Genomic DNA, 24690 nt, shown 5'->3' on the forward strand with positions numbered 1-24690 from the left:
TATTCACTTTTAATAAGCTTTCGTTTTCTTCCCCCTCCCTCCCCTAGTACCTGGCCAGCAGTGCAGAGTCATCGGGCGACGTAGCATTGAGAGCCTTCTCCAGGGAAGCAACCATGTCAGAGTAATAGTTCTGCACATAGTGATAGGCCAGCGGAGGGGGGAACTCAGGGAGACGGAACACCTTCACAGCTTTTTGGTGGGACTTCAAACCTGAAATGACAAATTAAATGGTTCCTTCATTGGTTCTCTGTAGCTTATGTAGTCACATTCACTGATACATTTAATATATCTGTAGCTTATGTAGTCACATTCACTGATACATTTAATATATCTGTAGCTTATGTAGTCACATTCACCGATACATTTAATATATTTGTAGCTTATGTAGTCACATTCACTGATACATTTAATATATCTGTAGCTTATTTACCGGTAGTCACATTCACTGATACATTTAATATATTTGTAGCTTATGTAGTCACATTCACCGATACATTTAATATATTTGTAGCTTATGTAGTCACATTCACTGATACATTTAATATATCTGGAGAAGTGCCGAGTGGCTGGCACCACCAACCACGGGAAACAGTTCACACTGTATCCAGTTTAAAGAGGTTGCCCCCACCCCACCCCACCCCCCTGTCTGTCTGTCTGTCTGTCTGTCCCTTCCTCCCTCCCCATCATTCCGTGTGTTCACCACCCATCAGCCCCTCAGTGCTAACCAGCGTCAGGTGTCATCTTCCTCAGAGAGGCAGGTCTGTTGGAGTTAATGGCGAGCAGCGTGTTTTCTGGGGAAGATTGGGCATGGTTCAGGTTGGGCATGCTGGCACCCAGCCTCCCGCTCAGCCTGTTCTCAGGGCTGGTGCAGCTGTTGTAACCACTTCTGGACAACTCAGACATGGGGGGACGCCTAGGGGACTCTGTCATAGCACGGTTCCTGGGGAGGGGAGAGGAGAGGAGAGGAGAGGAGAGGAGAGGAGAGGAGAGGAGAGGAGAGGAGAGGAGAGGAGAGGAGAGGAGAGGAGAGGATTAACTAAGTATTACATTACATTACATTGAATCCTAACTAACAAACTTCACAGTTAATCCTGCACTACGATCCCTCTATTAAAATGAGTATGGTACATGCTTGTGTGCCTCGCTTAAAACCCATTCTGGGCGGGAATCCATTTCGGTGTTTTACCCACTCAGATCGGGAACCCATATTTGGGTTCTGTACAGTATGTACAGTATTCAAAAATGTAAACATTTTGATTCTGCTATATAAATATTTGAAGTTTTTCAGAAACCTTAGGATTTAGAGGCGTTTTTAGAATCGGCCTCAGGCCAAAATGGGTTAAATTGCTAACTACGTACAGATGCAAATATATGGAGTAATTAAGGAGTGCTAGGGGCCTTTTCAGAGTAATAAGGAGTGCTAGGGGCCTTTTCAGAGTGGAGAGAGTCTGCAATCCTACAATTATTACAACTCAGACATCATACCTTTGTTTTTGGTTGCGTGTGCTGAGCTCCATCCGACTGAAGGTGTCCATTTTCCTGCTCAGCCTGTCTCTCAGGAAGGTGTGGAATATATGGGTGTCTAATACCTGAATGTGCACACACACACACACACACACACACACACACACACACACACACACACACACACACACACACACACACATGCTTTTAAGATAAGCAGTTAATTACTGCACATATGACACAGATATGATATTGTGTTTTACTGTGCGTGTGTGTGGAGAGAGAGAGAGAGTGAGAGTGTGTGGCGTGCACGCGCATGAGTGTGTACCTTCTTGTAGAAGAGCTGGTCTGCTGGCTCCCTGGTCCTGAGAAACTCCTCACTGTTGAAAACTCTATGTTCATAGTTCAGATAATCCTGGACCTCTCTGATAGAGAGAGAGAGAGAGAGAGAAAAATAATATCTTAATTTGTGCTTTTTCGCATAAGATAACAGATTTTCCTAAAGTATTGCTATTCAGCATAAACGTACACTTAAAGGGGAATTCCACTCATTTTCAACATTTTACTATGTCATTAATATACATTAGAGCTGTTGTGTGGAAATAATAAAAAAGATCCCCCATTCTGTTTCCTAGAACTGGAGGTCTGAAAAAAATCAATAACATTGTAAATCACATCTTGATGACATCATCTTGATGACATCATCAAGGTGTACTTCACCATGTTATGTCATGTTAATGATTTTTTCAGAGTTCAGACCTCCAGTTCCAGGCAACACATGCAGAACGGGGGGACTTTTTTATTTATTATTTCCACACTCCAGGGTATATTAATAGTAAAATGTTGAAAATGAGGCATGGCATTACAGGTGAATACTCTGTGAAGAGATTTAGTGTAGTGGAGAAAGAAAGAGGGGACACCAAATAGCCCACAGACCTGGGGGCCAGTGGGGGGTCTCAGTCAAGTACCTGTAGATAGGAGTTAAGTCGCTGACAGTGAGGCAGACAGACAGACAACCAGACTAAAGTACACATACAGTTCACACACCTGAAGATATTAACCACCAGTTCCAGGGAGATGTTTTGTATCTGTGAGTTGAGGCGTCTCTGCCAGTCTCTGCGTTGGCCTCGCAGCTCGTTTACATCAGTGCCCGCTCCAAGGTGGCTCAGCTCTAAATCATAGTGAAACTGGAGACACTCTGCCCTGGACACAGTCACACAATATATACAATATATATAAATATACTGATCACACTCTGCCCTGGACACAGTCACACAATATATACAATATATATTAGGGCTGCGAATCTTTAGGTGTCCCACGATTCGATTCGATTCCGATTCTTGGGGTGACGATTCGATTCAAAAACGATCTTTTCGATTTTTCCGATTCTCGATTCAAAAAAGATTTTTTTCGATTCTAAAGCAGTTTATTTTATTTGATTAAAAACAATTAAATAGAATTTTAGCATGATCTACTCCAGTCTTCTGGCATGAAAGCAGAGTACATTTAGTAAAAAGCTTGTATAATTGTAAAGGTTTTATCAACTGAATGATTTAAACACACAAAGGTTAAATCCAAGAGTAAGAACATGTCTCATGTATTTAGCTTGCACAAATTTGAACCAGTACAAAAGTTACAAAATCTCTTCTCACTCAATACCAGAACAATACATTAGTATTAAAACAAATAAATACAATTGGCAGGCTTAGCTTAGCTGGTAGTAAATGCACTATGCAGAAACCCAGGCCATAATGCATTGCATGCACAGGTACATTTGTGAAAAAAGAAACATTAAAAAAAAAAAAAAAAAAAAAATCGAAAATGAGAATCGATTCTGAATCGGACAGCATTAGAATCGCGATTCTAACTCGAATCGATTTTTTTTGACAGGCCTAATATATATATATATACTGATCACACACGTAATCAGTAGCCTATATATATATTGTACCGTATACTAATAAGCTGGATGATCGTACAGTATTTCAACAGTATTACATTTTATGGCTATTGAATAGTATTTTCTATCGTCTATGATTCTACAGTATATAGAAATATACGTGTGTGTGTGTGTGTGTGTGTGTGTGTGTGTGTGTGTGTGTGTGTGTGTGTGTACCTTGAGATAAAGGCGTCAGTAGCAGCCAAGGGAATGTTTGGTAGGTCAATGGTTTCAGACCATGATGACTGAATGATGCCATCGTCGATATTCACCAGGATTAGGTCCTCTGTCTCCTACACACACACGCGCACACACACACACACACACACACACACACACACACACACACACACACACACACACACACACACACACACACACACACACACACACACACACACACACACACACACACACACACACACACACACACACACACACACACACACACACACACACACACACACACACACACACACACACACACACACACACACAGAGAAAGAAGTATATCGTCAATGTTGGACAAAGCCTTGTATTTCCGTATTACATGTTTTTATGCTTTCTCATAAATTAGTGAACAATTGTATTTATTATATTTAACAACCATACCGTGCAAGTGGTTGAGTCTGTCTGTGGGTTTTTATAAATATTTAAGAATAATTACTAGCTTGTGACTAAATAACTACAGTACATTGCAACTGCTGGAACACAGGTTGTTTTGTAAAATAAATGTTCTAACCATTTACATTTTGGGACATACGGGTTTTCACCTGACAGTAACAATATGCAGCAGCTAGCCAGCTACCCACATAGAAATATGTAGACAGGAACAGTGATGCACACACACACACACAACTTCTGTGGGTACAAAATGTGCAGTTGAGTGAAACAGAGCCAGGCTCAGTCTGTCTGAACAGACAGCGGCTGTTTTATGAGGGCTACTGTTACTGTATAAAACAAATACTCAGCACTGCTAAATCTCAGCCTAGCCCTAGAGATGAATGCAGTGAAGCACAGACCATTATTGTTCAATATGAGCTCAGCTTGGACACTGACTGAAACACTAGCCATTAAAACAACACCCTTTCTGTTGCACAGCGGTGTCCGAAACAATAGCAGCTGTAAATCACAGACCATAATGTGTCTTGTTCTTGTGTCCAGTCCTCTCGGAACACTGAACGTACACCAGTGGTTCTCAACCTTTTCAAATGTTCACGGACCGCCCCAGTTTGATGTGCATTAAGCCACGGCTCCCCATTTGATACCAGTTTTATTCCATTTCTGAGACCCCAGACTACACTTTCACAATAATTACATAATCGCCTAACTGGAATTATTTGAGATAATCGCAAATTATTTTTGCATAATCGTCAAAAGATTTTCCATGTTGTAAAATATTCATATATTTTCAAACATTTTCCAAAAATAGAAGAAATAACTAATCTACAAGCTTACGCTATTTCTCTATTTCTTTTTCTAAATATAAAATGTCTTGTATATTTCAGTTATTTGCTATATCTGCCCTGCACAAACAGAAATAAAAATGTTGTTCCAATGTTCAATGCCAAAAGGCATGCTAGAGACCGTGAGATGAAACTGTTCTTAAAAGCTGAAAACAAATTCATGCATGGAGATGAGTGTCCAACTACGACGTGTAAATCCTTTCAGTACACTGAGGTGCGTAGTGTGTGTGTGTGTGTGTGTGTGTGTGTGTGTGTGTGTGTGTGTGTGTGTGTGTGTACTTACAGCAGCAACTTCTTCAAAATGGCTGATATGACAGCCCATCAGAAAGGCAGTGGGAGCCATGAGAAAGTCCAGCATGCCACTGGACAGGACAGGAACGTAGGGCTGCTGCCAGGACAGAGGCTGGAACGAACACACACGCACACACACACACACACACACACACACACACACACACACACACACACACACACACACACACACACACACACAGAGTAGGATTGATGTAAGTGGAAAGAAAGTTGGATAGATAGATGGATGGATGATGCATGGCAGGATTAAGCAAGGGATAATCAATGGGGAGCAGGAGGTTTATTAAGGGGATTATTTTTAATAAAGGGGTTATTTTTCAATAATGACCCGCTCCCCATTGATTGTCCCGCTACTAAAAGAAAAATACATCGCAAGGATGCAACTGGGACGTATCCTCAGTGATGTATCCCAAGGTCATCTGGGTTTCGGGTCTAACCCTTGCTGTACTGTACTGACCTGTAGATAGAGCAACAGACTTTCTGCTACCATAGTTAGCCTGGCCCAGTCCGCTGAGAAAAACACCACCCTCTGCTCTTGGAGGAGACAGGACAGGACCTAGGGAGAGATCAGAACAATTATGAGATGTGTGTGTTAGGGCAGCGGTTCACTGACGGTGGGGTTTGCGAAATTATTTTGGGTCATCAAAAATATTTTATACACCGGAATAGAATTCAACAGAATGAGTGAAATACAATGTAAAAATGATTACAAATACATTTTAGCCATGATCGTCACGAAACCTCTATAGCCCTAGGATTAATACATTACGTGTGTGGACAAATGGACACCAAACGTGCACGTTTATGTGCATAAAATTACCTCCGGGGGTTAGGTTGGGGTCGCGAGTCAATGGAAGCATTATTTTGGAGTCATGGCCTGATAAGTTTGGGAACCTATGTGTTAGGGCACAGAGGCATTTCATAACTGGGGGGGGGACGCTAAGCATGTGCGCAAAATATTGCGGATTTCATCCTATTTCCGTCTTATGTCCAGCTTTGAGAGTGTGTGTAAACACAACATTCCTAACACAAACATTTAATGCCATTGATAATGAATGGCCAGGCTGGGGTATGGTGATCATGTTCCCATATATGGGAGAACAACAGACCTCCGACCTCAATGATTGGCCAATCTGCGTAACTGACCATGATGTTTGTGTCGCTGTGTCCATATAACTGGTTGCACGTACGGTAGAAGTGCATTGTATTACAGAAGGAGATGGAAGCCATCCACTTTAATCCACAGTAGAACTGCATTGTGTTACATAACGAGACGGAAGGAATCCACTTTAATCCACAGCTCTGCTGGTGTGAGAAATGTTCCAGTGGACTTTTCATCTCAAGGAAGAAGAAAATAGATACTGTATTCATCAAGCTGTTGCCGTGGGCAACGAGCTGTACTCCTTCGAAGGTGACACGAGTCACACGACCTACAGATCATCTAAAAATCTCATCGATGTTCGCGTCTTCAACACAGTGGATTTACTCTGGAGGAAGTTGCCTCCAGTGAAACCTGGAAGAGGACAACCACCCCTTGACGTTCCCTCCTGGCGCTGGGGACACACAGCTGTACTGGTAGGAGGTATCGCCTACATCTGGGGAGGGTTGACCAACGCTAACCCTTATCCAGGTTACTGCAACGTGCTTTATGGGTTTGATGTCGACACCCACAAATGGTTCAAACCCAGGGTTTCTGGGACTGTTTCAGAGGGGAGTTACCACCACTCAGCCTGTGTCTTGGAGAAAATCATGTTTATCCATGGAGGATACAACAACGAACCGACTGGATGCACCAATGACATATACAAGTTGGACACCACCACAATGGTCTGGACTTTAATTAACACCAGAGCACCACCTTCATCAGATCACTCTGCCACCATCATCGGGACAAAGATGTTTGTATTTGGGGGCTGGAGGATCGACCAGCAAAAGTACTACAACAACATCAGAGTGTTTGACACAGAGACCAACCTCTGGCTGAACACACCTTCTACCCAGCTTCTTCAAGAAGGACGCTGTGGTCATTCAGCCTTTACCTACAATGGAGAGCTGTACATATTTGAAGGCTACAACCCGTTACGAAATTTCAATGATCTGTGGAAATTCAGTCCAGAAATATTGTCCTGGAAGGAGGTTAAGCCCAAGGGGAACGGCCCGTTAAGGATGACTGATGGCTGCTGTTGCATTGTGGGAGAACGCATCATCCTCTTTGGAGGATCCCAAAGAAAAGGCCTGTTTATCTTAGACTTGAGTCCTAGTCTGAAGACATTATGCAAGCTAGCAGTTATTCAGTACGGTCTTGATCAGTCTGAACTCTCACACAACATCAGGTGGGAACTGGCAGCCATGACTAGATTATAACATTTGTAACATTATTTATACAGTATATATATATTGATATAAGTATGTATATATAAGAAAAAAAAATCTTTACTTATTCTTTTTTTACATTAGGTCTATACTCTTTATATTAGTATTAGTAGTAGTAGTAGTATCATTACAGTATGTGTGTTGTCAAGACGTTTGTATATCACTCTGCTTCCTTCTATCGTTATGGTTTACTGGCTGCAGTATCGACCCACTTTTTTGGAGGGATCAGGTTCCATCTTATCTGGTGATCTACTGTACAGTACGTTATTACCTGTAGGGATCAGGTTCCATCTTATCTGGTGATCTACTGTACATTACTGTACGTTATTACCTGTAACAGTGTTGTGTGTGTGAAGCACAGGAATGGAAGATGTAGGTCGATGTCGATGACAGGCCTGTCCTGATCCTCTCTGGAGGGCAAGACCACCTGAAGGGGACGCAGGCTGAACGACTAACACACGCACGCACGCACACACACACACACACACACACACACACACACACACACACACACACACACACACACACACACACACACACACACACACACACACACACACACACACACACACACACACACAAACACACACACACACACACACACACACCTGTGGTTACGTATTTGAGCCAGATAGCATGAGCATGTCATTACTAGTAAGAGCAAATCAACAGCAGACATGAGTCACAGACAGACACAGAGACAGAGACACAGACAGACAGCGAGACAGAGACATAGACAGACAGTGAGACAGAGACACAGACAATTATCCAGAAAGTACCTTGACATAAAGGCAGCCAAATTAAAAAGGCAAAAAGAGAGAGGGAGAGTGAGACATCCAAGCATCTGTAGAGACACGCAACCAAACAATAACAAACAGATAGCTAATGATAATGGACTAAAAAAGTCCTGGATTGCTAGAAATAATTTATAGTAGTGATGTCTAACCACGTGTAGCTGACCAGGAGGTGGTATGGGGACCAGCGATAACTTGGCTGAAAACTCTTTGATGGTATCCTCAAAGTCAGACTGCCTGCAGGTCCGAAGCTGGAGTACAAGACTAAGAGAGGGAGGGAGGGAAAGCGAGGGAGGCTTTATTTTTGTTGCTTCATTTATTATAAATTATGAATCATTCATTAGTAATATTATTATAATTACCATGATAGACAGTCTCTCAGGGCGTTGTAATAAGGGAAATTGGAGATGACACAGATTGCGACGGGTGCGTAGAGGCGGGACTTCCACCTATGGCCATTCTGGACACTGCTTTCGTGAAAGGACTGACAGGAGAGACGGCCAATGAAAAGCAATCGTTGATGGAGTCGCATGAATCAACAACACATTGGGGGTGTGTCCCCTGACCCCCACCCCATGTCATTACACCACAACTACACATATCCCTCACACAGCAGTATGTCTACTGTACCTGCACAGCTCTGTAGAACTGCACCACGATGCCATGTGTTCGATTCCCAAACAGGTCGGTGAAAACCAGGAAGTGGTAAGCGTCTTCTCGCTGTTCAAGGGCGACCTGCAGACCACCTGTCCCCGTGGAAATTAAAGAGCGTCAAAGAACAACACAAATGATGATCGGTGTCGTTTATGTACTATGGACACTTGGGACACCATGTTGACACTCCTTCTTTGGAACAAATACGCTAAATGCTACTTAGACGTTTGGTCTGTTTGATCAATGATTGCTAGGTTACCGTTCAAATATTACAATGTAAGATGTCCTCCATAAAATCACCATAGTCAGATGCCCAACTTCACAAAAATGTAAAATGTCTTCATACTCAAATGTCAAATAAATTATAATATTGTGTTTGCTGTGTAGTTACCAGGGAAACAGAGTTGTGGCAGGGCAATGAGGTCTAGGTCCTTTGGAACGCTGATGTCTTCTGTGGTCGCCCCTTCAATGCGATTGGCTGCTTCTCCATTAGTTGACGACTCAACCGGACGATCTCGTCTCTTCTGCAATCAAACAATTGTATTCTATTCTTATTTATGTTTTTTTGTGTGTGCAAAAGTATGCACTGCTTTGGCCTGCTCAATGTGCCTAAAAGAATGGCAACTAAAAAACACGGTGAAGCCGCTTTCTGCTTCTACGGGCCGACGGCGTGGAACAAACACATTAACACTTAATTGATAATCATAGTTTTACATAAAAAGTGTGAAAAACCTTCTTAATGAAGCTCTTTCTCCTCTGGACACGGCTGAAAGCTGGACCAACGCCATGGCTGGCGCTTGTCTCCTTGGATACAAAGGGAGGCGCATGGACCTGCAGTACTTCAGATTCCAAAATGGGGATCTCTTTTAATTTACTCTGCTGTTGAAGCTGGTGAAATAATTTGGAAACAAGTTTAATTCAGAGCTGCTGGGAAACAACAATGAATACACATGCACACAGTATGGACTGAAAAGGATTCTCAACATCTGGGAGAATACTACCTCTGCCTCATTGTAATCCATGTTGTTTGCTGTTGGTTACCTGTTGCTATTTAGATTGTTTCTTCCCAGTCCACAAATAATATTTAGACATGTTGTTTAGAGCCACGGACCACCATTTTAGATTAGATTTAGCCTCTCAGACCAAACATGAATATTTTGTTGTCGTTGGATAAGATTTTGTCAGACATTCCATGCTGTATTGATGTTGGTACCATAAGAGAGATGGGAGGCAAACGTTGATCAAAATAACAATTCTTCTACATTTTGTAATTGTGTAGACTTCTTGTAACTTAAAACCCATTTTGGGCGGGAACCCCTTTAGCATTATGTTATGCTTTAGCTATTGAAAAATAGCAGATCTACAAGCCCATAGGTCTGCTTGTAGGTCTGCTATTTTTGAAAAATCGAAGAACGACTGACATAGAAACATAGCTTTTTCAGAAAACTGTCAGGATGTAGAAGACATTTTTAGAATCTGATCTCAGGTCAAAATGGGTTAAGTAATGCAAATGTTTAACAATAAATAATGTAACTCTTGAGAGCTTAAAATGAAACCAAATGGACCCGCGAGTTAAAGATCTATAAGGGTCCATTTGGTCATTTAGCTGGGGACCACCCTGCTGGAATCCCTTCAAGGACCACTGGTTCAGCCACATTCTAGGTTCAATGTTTACCTGGTAGTATCCCTGGTTTCTTTGAAGCACTACATTGTTCTCATTGCACTCCAATTGTGTGACTATTTACTCTGTTGTTTGTTGACTGGGGTTATTGCTGACTCTGCTCACTCCAATGTCTGGATAAGAATGTACCTGCTAAATGCCTACATTTTAGGCCTATACATTGTAAATTGTGGAATTAATACAATTTGGGGAAATATAATGTGAAGTTGTCAATTTGAAACATTGAGTGATCAATCAGATGTCATAGTAGCTAATCTCGTGTGTGTGTGTGTGTGTGTGTGTGTGTGTGTGTGTGTGTGTGTGTGTGTGTGTGTGTGTGTGTGTTGCTCACATTGTTGGCAACATTGTTATGTAAATAAATGACACCAGAGAAAATATTTATGAAATATTCTATGCTTATGGTACAGTACCTATTGCTTTTGCGTACATGGAAATCTCTGAACAATCATGAATTAATTAACTTAATTCATGCTGCTACTTACAATACAGTCAAATGGTGAGATTCTAATACTGCATGATGTTGTTAGTGTGTGAGTGAGCACTGTACCTGTAGTAGGTCTCGCAGTTTATCACTGTTGGCTCCCACCACCACACACGCCTCCAACAGTCCTGATGGAAGCTCTGCCATCACACACTGAAAAAAAAAAAAACACACACACACACACACACACACACACACACACACACACTTAAGTTGAATGACAGACAGTACATATCTTGCTTTTACTGAAAACACTTTTACTGAAAACACTGAACTGTCATGTTTAAATTGTTGTCTTGTCAGGCATTTCCAAACGCGATATTGAGCCTGTCATGATTATTGAGGGCGCCCCGCATACGTTGTTTCCGATGTACTAACAGATGTACTACTAATTAGTCTGACACATGCGTGGCTGGTTAAGACTCACCCAAATTCACAATTTCACACAGAGACAAACACACACACATTCCTACACACACACACACACACACACACACACACACACACACACACACCAGATGTTAATGTTTAGTCACAGAAATAAGAAACCACAGTTGCGTGTCATCAGCATCGGACTAAGAACGGGGTGCAGCATGCCTGCATCATGTGGTTCCTTCCCTCCTCTCTCCTTCGGTGATGTTGATGACGTTAATCGTTGTCATGGTTGTGGCAGGAGGAGACTAGTCTGTAATGTCGTGGGCTTTACAGTGTGACCCCCTGGTGGGGTGGCAGCCTCTTTTGCCCGAACTAATAAGCAACCCTCAGTAAAACAAGCGCACATCTGATTATCATTACCTCCAGCTGGAGGCAAAATACTGCACATGAAAGGGTACTACTAGGACACATCATCACTCTTCCGCCCTCTGAACGATATACTATAGTCTATATTCTCCCTCTCCAGGGCTGGGGAGGTTGTCAAACCGTCCCGCCAGAGAGATACAGCAAGACTCCTCTCACCGGGAAATGAGTGGACCATGACTCATGGTCCATTCATCCATGAGGGTCGACCTGGGGAAGCAGCTCCAGTTCCCCAGGGAGATTGTGGAAACATCGCTGCGGCCAGACCTAGTCTTGTGGTCAGAGGCTTGCAAGACAGTCCTTCTGGTCGAACTCACTGTCCCATGGGAGGGAGGTTTGGAGGCTGCTTATGAGCGGAAGCGAGCCAAGTACTCAGACATGGCGGCAGAGTGCAGGGAGGCTGGCTGGAAAGCCGTTATCTGCCCTGTGGAAGTGGGGTGTAGGCCTGTAGGGGCTTCGTAGGTTCCTTAACTGCTCGCCTACTCCGCGACATGGGATGCACAGGAGCAGGGCATCGGAAAGCCATGAAAGAGCTGGCTGAGGAGGCAGAGAAAGGCAGCTTCTGGCTGTGGCTAAGGAGGAAGCATAGTGTAAGAGTTGGGGGACAAACACCTAGGGCATCAGCAGGGGGGTGGCAGGGACAGATCCCTGCCATCGCTCCGCCACCATGAGACGTACTGGGGTTAAAGGAGCGAAACGTTGATGAATGGTGGTCCCCAGCTGATGACCCGTTTAGGCCCACAGAGGTGTTCAGTGAGGTGTCACAGCACACCTGTTCAAAAGGCACTGGAGGAGGTGCGTCAGGCAGCACTACCCAGTAGGAATACAATCACCTGTATCTATATGTATGGTGTGACCCTGTGCTATTGTCTGTAGTATGAAATATAAGCATGACTCCATTTTTCCTGTCCCTCTCTTGCGCTCCACTTTGTGTCCATCTTCCCTTTCAGGGACCCCCAGTTTGACATGCATTCGGCTACAGACCCCCATTTAATGGTATTTATATCTCTGGGACCCCAAATTATATTGTAACATTACTGTTAATTTGACTCAGAGTTCCACAAAATGGAACCACATTTGGTTTCGCTCATTGAGTTGCAGACCCATAAGGGTCCATTTGGTTCATAACTATGTCTAATTTAGCTGTGCAACAAACGCTTATTAGTTGCAGACACCATAATCTCTCTCTTTTCATTCCAACCTCGTCTCTCTCTCTCTTCCTTAAGTTCCTTTGGCCCTTAAAAGCCTCTGACAAAAATGGCCTGCTGTGTAATGGACGGACACACATCACACACACACACACCCCTATAAAAAACCCAATTCTGTAAACCCCCTGAGGTGTGTCAGAAGCCCATAATGTTCAGCATCAAAGCAGTTTCATTATCTAGCAGCGTTTACTTTTGACAGCAGGAGGTCTTTTGAATAACATTCCATTTAGTTGTTGTCATACTTTACCTGAAATGCTTTTGTTTGTCTAGTTTAGTTGACAAAATATCATATGTTAGTCAACTACAGTTGATTTAGATTTAGTTGTTGGCAGGCCTGTCCATGCAGCCCCTGTTATTTGTCGTGGACAGAGTGGGGAAAATGGGCTACTTTAATTCAGTAGGTGGATGGACCCAGAAAAACACATGAAGTGTGAGAGAAAATAGTTTCTTTCCAAAGCTACAGTGATCAGCAATGATGATGTTGGTCTTCTTTACAGCACCAGAATGCTGTAGGAATGTCATCCTACAGTTTAAAGACTGAAGAATTGTCAACTCTTTGTAAAAATTGCTGCCTGTGAGAATTATAGGCTAAATTTCATAATATAAATAATACAAATGTCCTACCTGATAGAGTTGGTAATAGAGCGTAATAGTTGACCTATACCTGTAGATCTATCTGATTTAAAAAATATATAGGACTACCATTGAAAACCCTACCTGGTTCAATAATAATTATATGTCCCTGCAGGGCGAAATTCCCAGGGCATTTATACCTGTCACACCAGGCCAGCATCATTTACAGTAAAAAGACAGTGGAGTTATAAATAGCGCAGAGTAGAGCAAAGGCACGAATATGCGAACATGCAGTAGGACAGGTATAGGCTTACCACTATAGTGACTAGACTAGGCTAACTCATGATGTTGGCTGTGATGTCAGTCTTTCCCAACACCACCATTCTGTCTTGGCCTGCCCTGGGTCCTGGAACATTGCATGCTGGCTAGATCAATATAATAAAACGGGGCAACAAAAGGTTTCCCAACTTTCTCAGCTCGAGCTAAAGGTTATCCCATGATCCCATCCCAGAAATAGCCTATTATACCAGACTTTATTTAATTTTACTTTTTTTTAATCGCTTTTCTTAAAATAAAATGACAGACCGACAGGCGTTACGTTAATAAGTAAAGTTATAAACAACTCAATATTTTCAAAGCAAACGGTGTTTGATCAGTGATCGGCATCTCGCACCACATCAAATAATGTCAGTTAAATTCGCAGCCGACACAACCACTTGAGCAGTCAAATTACTTTTACTGTGACGTTAAACTGTTTAAATAAAATGCATGCATATGGATATAGGCTATGCCCGCCACACTTTTAATATAAAAACAACTCAACTTTTACAGTACTGAATAACGTACCAACCAACCTCAAATCAGTCGATCATTTCATTTCCTCTGGCTGGGAAAAACAAGGACGAGATTTCCAGATCAAAGTGAATAAATCCGTGCTGTGATGACAGTGACTCTCATTTTTTTCTAACCGACGTACGCGACTCACTACTATAATTATGGTTCACCGTTTTACAAAACACACCCTGCCGCTGCCGTGGTCTACAACGTCGTACGGTACGTTATGGAATTGTACTACTCTGCACTCATACAACAGGACTATACGCCTAACAGAGTTAGCGCTCACAAAGCAGCATGAATGGACACTGAAACCTAGGGTCGAACTTCCACTCTGATTAAAAATTCCAAAATAAAAGTGAGTATAGGTATTAAACTTAATCATGTCAAATTAATAGTCTTTTGATTTGGGGACATTGGGAAAAACATAGACGTGTATGTAGCCTACTGCCATCTATACTGCCATATTAATAAGACATTTATTTTGAAAAGTGTATACGTACACACAGTTCACAGCAGTTTGTGATGTATGTGTAATTTATGAATATGAATATCTGTTGTCCCTACATGTGTGTCACAGTGTGTGTGCCATGGGTAGGTTTGTCAGTAGGTTTGTTGTCTCTGCATCCGTGTCAGATGATTGCCACCACAACACAATATGAGTCGACCTGACAAATAAATCATTGTAATTCTGAGGCTACCTGCAGTAACAAAACCTCACCAATAGAGAGCAATGTTGGATCGTTGATAGATATGTTGGATGGATACACTATGGCTGTACACTGTACTCTCAAAGGAGGCCATTGTCCATGCTTGCTGAAATAAATAATAATACAAATAATGATAATAACATATTATACATACACACACACACACACACACACACACACACACACACACACACACACACACACACACACACACACACACACACACACACACACAGGACAGGAGATACAGTGTTGATTGAAAGCTTGAAACTGGGATGAATTTGTATACAGTGAATAGAAGTCAGGTCAGGTGAGATGGATCCTACAGTCTATCTACAGTATGGTTCAGCCTTACCTTTCCTATTAAGCCACTAGGTCTGTTAGGACAGTGGTTCCAAAAGTGGGGTCCGGGAAGCCCCTGGGAAGCCTTGGGATATACACGGTTTTGTGATATCTGTGGATATACACGGTTTGGATATACAACTTGGGGCGAGCCTTCTTCAAAGCGTTAATGTATTTGTCCAACAGAGGGCAGTATGTGACAGGGTAATCTACCTCTCTCTATACCAGTGGTTTTCAACCGTCTTCATATCAAGGACCATTATTTATTCAGCATTTGAGTCACGGACCAGTGGGACCACCATGCATTTGATGAGATTTAGCCTCTCAGACCCAAAACTAAAGAATATTTTGTATAAGATTTGTTTGTATAAGATTGTCCACAATGCCATGCTGTATTGATGTTGGTACCATTTGGAGAGATAACAGGCAAACGTTGATGAAAATAACAATTCTTCTACATTCTCTAGATTTCTGTAGAGAATGCAGAATGTGTGTGTGTGTGTGTGTGTGTGTGTGTGTGTGTGTGTGTGCGCGCGCCGCCTCACTCTTTCTCAAACTGACCGACACCGAGTACAAATAATAAGGTAAATCATAAATATACATATTTATGAATTATGTACATAAATGTAGTTCATTAACCAGGGCTGCGTAGCGGCCTGAACTCTATAGGCTACATGTGAGGCCCACATGGCGGCCAGAACCTCTAGTACAGGGATACTCAAATAGATTTACCTGTGGGCCACATTACAAAAATGGCAAGGGGCCAGGGGCCAGTAGATAAAATTACGACATTAATGATACTTGATAACTTCTCTCTTTCAATTGCTTTATTTTCGCAAAATGTATCAAAGTACAATGTGCATGCACACAATATGTAAATAAATAAATGTGTTACATTTTCTTGCATAAACACAAAGAGCTGTTTCCATAACTGCACAAATTATTGCACATAACATGAGTAGCTGTTATAATAACATAATAACATAACATGAGTAGCTCTTTGCCTGCCTGCCTGCCTGTCTGTCTGTCTGTCCATGAGTAGTTATTTGTCTGTCTGTCAATGAGTAGCTGTCTGCCTGTTGTTTTAGGTATAAGCAACACGGTATAAATTAGGCTTTAATTAGTAGCCTTTCCAGACATGCTCCACCTGTATAGTAGGCCTATCTCAGCACCCCCTTTAAAAGAAAAAAACCCATCTGAGAAACATTAACTTAAACCCTCAATATTTAAACTTTAGCTTTCTTCACCTCTCTCTCTCTCTCTCTCTCTCTCTCTCTCTCTCTCTCTCTCTCTCTCTCTCTCTCTCTCTCTCTCTCACTGCCTTAGCAGTGGCATATTGTGGTGTTTTTGAATGGCCATATGTGTTGCGAGCTGCTCACATCAGAGCTACGTACATAGCAGGACAGTGCAGTTGACTCCGGCTTTATCTACACGAGCATTCATGCCAACAGCTCTGCACTGAAGCCACTGCACAGGTGTGTGTGTGTGTGTGTGTGTGTGTGTGTGTGTGTGTGTGTGTGTGTGTGTGTGTGTGTGTGTGGTGTGTGGTGTGTGTGTGTGTGTGTGTGTGTTGCTTGTGTTTGTGACATTCTGGAGCAGGATGTGAACAAGGCTTACTCTGGTGGCTACACAGTCACAGTGAGGTGCCACACACACACACACACACACACACACACACACACACACACACACACTCTGGGTCAGAGGCACCCCTCTCTACTGAAACACCAGAAGAGGATCGTGAAAGTGCTGTGTGTGTGTGTGTGTGTGTGTGTGTGTGTGTGTGTGTGTGTTGGGGCCTCTCAGCCTGACCTTAACTCACATGTGACACCAAAGGGGAGTTAGGCAATATTATATTTGTGTGTGTGTGTGTGTGTGTGTGTGTGTGTGTGTGTGTGTGTGTGTGTGTGTGTGTGTGTGTGTGCGCGCGCGTGTGCCTGCCTGTCAAAGAGCTCACTCTGCATGAACAGCAGACAGAATTTTCCACTCCTCACCACTTCTGTCTGCCTGCCTAATGTCTAGCGTTGGTAAGCAGTTTGTAGACGCTGAGTCAAAGTGTTTGTCAAGTGCAATGTTAATACAGGCAACTGCAGGCCAATAGGTCACTACACAGTCAAATGTTCATTTAACATTAGAAATGGATAAATTATGGAGGGTCTTTGTTGATATATTTTGCTGTGCACTCACTGCACATAGATGTGATGTGTAAAAACAAACGACTAGTGCTGCTGCTGTACCATTATTGCTCCAGTTGACGATGATGTTGAATGTTTACTTTTAGTTGCCATGGCATATCTTTTTTAGACATCAAATACAAGTCTCATGGAATTTACCTACCAATGTTGCTAGTGTCTGCCGATCAAAATTAAAATGATTGGTTAACCAAGCATGTTTCTGTGGGATGCAGTATGCATACAGTAGCTTAGGTTAATGTATCCACTTATTTACTGGAGCAAGACTTAACTTGTGAAACGGCTGGCCCTTCTCCAAGTCCCTTCAAGTTTTTGACTTACAGACACCTTGTGTAAAAAGCAGCAGTGCCTCATGGGAGAGATGACACTATTATCAAAAAACACTACTGTATATAAATGTGTTTATACATTGTTGAAATAAAACAGGAGACAGTCAGTTTGTTTCTGAGGAGATCTTTAAAGGTGCGTTCCTTACAGTGTTTATCCAGAGTCCTACATATATGAAGGCTCAAGCATATTTACACAACGTATAGATATATACAGTCCTTATATAGAAAAACAAAACTACTAACAAAAATAATCAGCTTCTTATAGCAGCAAAAAAAAAGAAGGAACTAAAAAGAAATATATATTTACAACGTTTTTTTCTCTCTCAGATGACAAGGCATATAATATAGTACACAGCACAAGCTTCATCTTCCCATTCTTAAGTATTCGTAATCTCTGAAGATATATATGGGCAACTGTCGCAATCATGCTCGACACACAGAGTCTGCTAAACACAGAGTCAGAGGTACACAGAGTTTGGTCTGGTTGGATCATGACCTGTAACAGTGTTGTAAAACCACCATGACGACATGGCTCTATGCACAGAAGCCATTTTGGAAAGAACTAGAGGTGTTAACAATGATACTAATTAAGTTGCTCTGTTCCATTATGGTCAAACAGAACCAGAGTGCTGCTATTGCGCATGTTGCCTCACTGGAAACACTGCTAAACCAGTAGGTCTCACTGCCTGGTTGAGTGGGTTCCAAATGGCCCCGTATGGGTTTGTAACTCTGAGAGTGTACATATGGAACCAAATTGACTCGTAAGGGTCCATTTGGTTCCATTTGTACACTCGCAGAGTTATGGCCGGGGAGTCCTTGAAATTAAAAAGCCACTGTACACTAAAACGAAATGCAACAGAGCCTTAATTAGTATTATCGTTAACACCTGCAGCGACAGCTCCAGAAATGTGTAACTGGAGGGGCTATGGGGGAGCTGGCTATTCAGAGCGGGGGCTAGGGTTTGTGGGGAGGGGGGCTTAAGCTCCATCAGAGGGGGCTAGAACCCCTCCTAGCCCCCCTCCTGGAGCTGTCCCTGAACACCTGTGAAGGAAGTTCGGAATAGGCCCGGAAGTAGGAGGAGTTATTCCCAAAATGGCATAATTGTGCAGAGCCTATTCAGAAAATCATTAGTTACAGCCGACGAACAGGATCCTGGAGCAAACACGGCCGCCATTAATAAAAGGTGCAATGGCCAAACTCGGTCTACCTGCACTTCTGTCAAAGTAAAAGAGCAGCGACTAAGAGGAGACATCTTCAAATGAATTAGAACAATTAAATGGAGACAGAATGGGTGGAGACAACCTGACGATCACCTCCGGTATTTCAGCCAAAGATTAAGTGTAAACCTGATGATTGTGAAGAACACAGGACGAGAATCAAACTGACATGAGATGTTAACACACTTTCCAGCGCACACGTGCACACACAGTCTCTCGCACACACACACACACACACACACACACACACACACACACACACACACACACACACACACACACACACACACACACACACACACACACACACACACACACACACACACACACACACACACACACACACACACACACACACACACACACACACACACACACACACACACACACACACCTCTTCATTCTGTAACATATCTCCTGTTAACAGTAACAGCAAATAGAATCTAAGATTTTCAATATATTCTTCTTTTAAATAAAGTGAATGAAAGTGTCCTTTTTAAACAAGAAAGCTCAAAAAATAAATATCCACAGTTTGGATGTTTTTTTCTTCTTTTTGCAAGACAATTAAATGATTTTTTCTCTCTCTCTCTCTCTCTCTCTCTCTCTCTCTCTCTCTCTCTCTCTTTAAAACTATGTATGTGCAAGTTCTGTGCAATGTTAGACCCCTCTGTCTTGCAGAACAAAAACAAAACAATTTCAGCTGAAATCATTGTACATTCATTGATTTTACCCTTAAGTCACCTGATGGAATAATACAAAACAAAATAAAATAAAGATCTCAATCTCCCACCAGGCAGAGAGAGAGGCCACTCTACCTTGACATTCCAGAGTTCTACAGTGAGTGGCTCGGGACATTAAGGAAAAACCCCATACCACACACTTCCCATTGTATTTACAGTATACCCAAACACCCAAGTTGCACTTCCCAAGTTTCAAGGCCTGGTGTTTCTCCCCTACACCTTTAAAAACACATCACATCAAGTTAAACACACGTGTGAGAATAGTGAAGGACCACACGCATCTTGTATTACTTTTCAAGAGCATCGTGGTGTGCGACAACCGTGTTCACCGTGGTACAAATCAACCCTAATAGTGACACACTACATCGAACATGCTGCTAGTAAGACATCTTCACCTTATGCCGTATTGGACTGTAACAACAGCTATTTTGTCCCAAACTAAACTCACAGATGCACTCAAAATGACATGTGCTTTTCAAAATCCTCAAAACCCAGACCCAGGTTTTTATACACTGTGTTCAAACAAGAGCACAAGAACATCCAGCCATGCATTTAGAAAAGAAAGGTATCCCCTTGACCTAAGACAATATAAGAAAGAACGAGGTAATGATTTGTACAGGGTAAAACATGCCAAACTCTGTACTGCAATTCACATTCGTACTTAAACTGAAGTTGTGCATGGTCATTTGCTGTATGGGTTTAGCAATTTGTCATTAAACCCATCTGCTCTTTAAATATGCACCAATGTCTGATGGGTATTTCGCATATTTTTATCATTCCTGTTCTCCCTTTCGTTGTCTTAGTGTCATAGCTAGAGTGGGGGTCAAACAAGGATGCAACATACTTTTTTCTATTTCTCGCTGGAATTGTATACACACAAACGTAGCAATGGAACCAGTCAAACTGTTCTAAAAGGGCTAAACCCTCAACCACATACACCTACTTGTGAGACTCAAAGTTCACTTTTGACACAAAACAATCAGTTAAAATCTCCTAAAACCCAACAAAATATTTGTTTTCCCCCTTAAAATGTATTTTCTTAAATAAACTGCCAATGATTAGTCAAATAAAATGTTGCCGTTTATCTGTTTCAATTAACATTTTGCAACTGATTGACCTGAAAGGCAAACCAAACCCAATAAAAGTTCCTACTCTAGACTCATGCTAGCATTACTAGCTAGCAGCTCTGAAAGGAATTAACCCCCCGGCCCAACCCAAAGTGATTGAGAATTGTCAAGACATAAATACACACCCCTGCCCCCTATATTATTGCAATGATTGATCTGAATTGTCAGAAAACAAAAGGAAAGAAAAACCGAACATAGAACCTTGATGCTTTCAACTGCCATTCAAACTTCAAGTTTGGTTTTGCCCAGCATCGTACTGAAACATTCTAAGAAAAAAACCCACATCTTAAGATTTCAGCTTATTACTTATGGTATACACTCAATAGTTAGTAATAGTAGTAAAAAAAAGAAAAATTACACAACTTGCATGAATCTCCCGTTTGTTTTGTTATACATTTTCTCGCCTGTAAGCAGTGGGTGTAGTTCTCCTTATGCAGCTAACCACAGTATATCTAAGGATTTTACATGCTGCAAATAACGCTGAAAAGGTCTGCCCACCTCTCCAACAGTATGCTACCTCCTGATTCGTACATCACCTTCACCATGACCACTATACCACTGTCTGTCCTTTACGTTCACCTGAAACCATTTTGCATCCCTGCTGTTAGGCATTTGGTTCAATTCCTGTCAGGGATGCAAAATGATGCAACCAGAGGCACGTCCTCGAGACAAACCTAGTAGAATAACCACTAACCAGGGAGGACGACGAAAGAAAGTATGTCATTTGAAAGGCGTCTTGTAGCATTTTGGAATTATGGCAGTGCACAAGCTGTCACTCTATTGTAAACCTGTCCGTTTGCCAGGTCATTATTATTATATATATTTCTGGTGTGTGGAATTCTGCCAAAGTTACACATCTTTCCTTTCCTCTGTCTTTCTCTTTTTTCACCCCTCTTCTCCTTTAATAAAAGGCAGGCTTATTATCCAACCAGTTGTCTCAAAGTGATCCGCCGTGCAGCAGGTGAAATCCTTGCTTCTATTTTCTTCTGATTGTTTAAACTGATCAGGATGGAGGGGCCACCAGTGACTGACCCCAGGTCAGGTAGGTAATCCCATCCATCTTGTTCCCTGTGCTGGAGTACAAATGTAATACTGACAATTCTAGGATTGGGATTTTACACAACATTTTTGAAGTGACACTCCTGGGACATGCTGAGAAGTACACTTTGCAGCAGGGACGGGTGTCCTTAAAAGGTCATTAGAAAAGAACCCAAACTGAGTCAATGGGGTATTTGTCCTGGCATGCAGGGTCAATTAGACCCCAGCATTTTGTCTAGTCTAACAGAGCGCTTGTCGAAGTGGGGTCCAGGGACCTCCAGAGTTCCTTGGGGGCTTCCAAAGGGACCCTTAGAGATCCATAACTCTGAGAGTAATTGGTATACAAATGGAATGTGGCCTAATGCAAACCAAACGGATGGTTCTTGAAAATAAAACATTTGAGAGCCACTATTTTGGGACTCCCATTAAGTCAATTCTTTATCATTCCACAACCCAGGTTCATTGAATAGAGTAGCACTCAAAGACACAGCTGCCTAAATCCCCTCCTGACCCACATTCACGCATCCAGCAAAACCCAAAAAACCCCAGACCCATTTTGGGTTCCGCTTTGCAGTTGCAAGGAACGCTGCCTTATAAGGTCCCTACAGTCTTAAAGCTACAGCCGAAGAGTACTGTAAGAGTCCACAGAATAGGGCGTGTTTGGCCCTAAACGCTAGGCTTCATTTGGTGAACACAGTGCCTCGGCAGGAGACACCCAGTCAGCAGGCGCACTCTCATCCATCGACTTCACCATCCACGAACGACCATTCAATCAATACAGTCAGTTGAGGAAGAACTATTTTCAGCATTATTAAATGATTGCAACTTCGAGGAACGAATGTTCATTATTCAGGTTTTCACCAATTGACGTAGCCTCCGATGATAATGAAGACGGAAGGTGTGTGTGTGTGTGTGTGTCAGTGCCCTGAAGTTTCCTGTCCAGGCGGCTGCTCAATAGCACCTCCTACAGGCCCTGAGAGAGAGCGAGAGAGAGAGCGAGAAGGTAGTTCCTCTCCCCAACAAATATATCCTCCTTTCCAACGAGATGTATAAATTGAGGTCTGAACCAATCAGGCAATCATGTTGGTCCTTCAGAACACTTAAGAGTTATTCACTTCTACCCAACATCACTCGACCATGACGCAAATTTCTAGAAGTTCCTGTGAGCCCAGAAATATGTGTGGACCACACCATACTTGACCAGTAGATACCAGAATGGACCAGTTCATACAAGACTGGACCAGTCTAGACTAGTGCACCAGCAGCATTTGGCACCTCCAGTACCAAATCAGAGCAGACCAACATCAACTCTCTCTCTCTCATCCGTGTCTGTCATTTAGGAAACAACTAATTTCCTAGCATTCATTCATCATCGTGGACTGGGGGAGGGGAGGGGGGGGCTAGGCAAGGGGGTGAGTGAAGCAGCATCTTTGAGCTCTGGCATTCATCGTGCGGACGGTGCGATGATGTGGTGGACAGTGATGTAATCCGTTTTTCAGTGGTCAACCCGTCATCTCCCGCTTGCTTCAGTCTGGCCGAGCGTTCACAGACTGGACTCGTTCTCCATGTGACAGGTGGCGGTGGTGGAGGTGGTGGTGGCCGTGGTGGCCTTGTGTTCACAGAGAGGACTCGTTCTCCATGTGACAGGTGGCGGTGGTGGAGGTGGTGGTGGCCTTGTGTTCACAGAGAGGACTCGTTCTCCATGTGACAGGTGGCGGTGGTGGAGGTGGTGGTGGCCTTGTGTTCACAGAGAGGACTCGTTCTCCATGTGACAGGTGGCGGTGGTGGTGGTGGCCTTGTGTTCACAGAGAGGACTCGTTCTCCATGTGACAGGTGGCGGTGGTGGAGGTGGTGGTGGCCGTGGTGGTCTTGTGTTCACAGAGAGGACTCGTTCTCCATGTGACAGGTGGCGGTGGTGGTGGCCGTGGTGGCCTTGTGTTCACAGAGAGGACTCGTTCTCCATGTGACAGGTGGCGGTGGTGGAGGTGGTGGTGGCCGTGGTGGTCTTGTGTTCACAGAGAGGACTCGTTCTCCATGTGACAGGTGGCGGTGGTGGAGGTGGTGGTGGCCGTGGTGGTCTTGCCGTTCTTGTTGAGCTTCAGGAAGGTGGGTTTCTCTGTGACTCCGCTGCCGTTGGCATGCTCCGCCGCCGTCAAGGCCCGCTTCTCTGACGCTTTGGCCGACTCGCCCTCCCTGAACCAAACCACGATTACAAGAGATTAATTATTATTTTAATGAATTAACAAATCTGTTCAGATCCTGAGCCATGACTGTTTCATGCCAAAGCTTTGTGGCTTACGTAACTTACCATTTCATAACCACACACGTACCCGCCAAGTGCCCCGTGAGGCTAACCCCACACGTACCCGCCAAGTGCCCCGTGAGGCTAACGTTCTGCTAATCCCAGAAGTAGTT

General features: G+C 43.0%; 2 protein-coding genes across 3 annotated transcripts in view; both read right to left on the reverse strand.

Annotated features, from left to right (window-relative positions):
- LOC308332204 (DENN domain-containing protein 3-like) overlaps positions 1 to 14832 on the reverse strand; it is a 33434-nt gene extending 18602 nt beyond the window's left edge. The window contains exons 1-16 of the mRNA XM_080787938.1: positions 14601 to 14832; positions 11234 to 11320; positions 9738 to 9893; positions 9397 to 9529; positions 8982 to 9097; positions 8714 to 8835; positions 8504 to 8615; positions 7889 to 8008; positions 5642 to 5740; positions 5156 to 5275; positions 3584 to 3699; positions 2512 to 2667; positions 1793 to 1889; positions 1486 to 1589; positions 726 to 940; positions 51 to 210 (exon numbers count right to left, since the gene is read on the reverse strand). Coding sequence (XP_080644064.1) covers positions 51 to 210; positions 726 to 940; positions 1486 to 1589; positions 1793 to 1889; positions 2512 to 2667; positions 3584 to 3699; positions 5156 to 5275; positions 5642 to 5740; positions 7889 to 8008; positions 8504 to 8615; positions 8714 to 8835; positions 8982 to 9097; positions 9397 to 9529; positions 9738 to 9893; positions 11234 to 11314 — 1907 coding nt within the window. The 5' untranslated portion in view covers positions 11315 to 11320; positions 14601 to 14832. The remainder of the gene's footprint in view (positions 1 to 50; positions 211 to 725; positions 941 to 1485; positions 1590 to 1792; positions 1890 to 2511; positions 2668 to 3583; positions 3700 to 5155; positions 5276 to 5641; positions 5741 to 7888; positions 8009 to 8503; positions 8616 to 8713; positions 8836 to 8981; positions 9098 to 9396; positions 9530 to 9737; positions 9894 to 11233; positions 11321 to 14600) is intronic.
- A 3429-nt stretch (positions 14833 to 18261) lies between these two features.
- LOC308332202 (solute carrier family 45 member 4-like) overlaps positions 18262 to 24690 on the reverse strand; it is a 58716-nt gene continuing 52287 nt past the window's right edge. For both annotated transcript variants that reach the window (XM_080787933.1, XM_080787932.1), the window contains exon 16: positions 18262 to 24468. In XM_080787933.1, the coding sequence (XP_080644059.1) occupies positions 24288 to 24468 (181 nt within the window). In that variant the 3' untranslated portion in view covers positions 18262 to 24287. The remainder of the gene's footprint in view (positions 24469 to 24690) is intronic.

Source organism: Protomyctophum bolini (assembly GCF_963924005.1).
Source record: "Protomyctophum bolini genome assembly, chromosome: 17".
NCBI lineage: Eukaryota > Metazoa > Chordata > Actinopteri > Myctophiformes > Myctophidae > Protomyctophum > Protomyctophum bolini.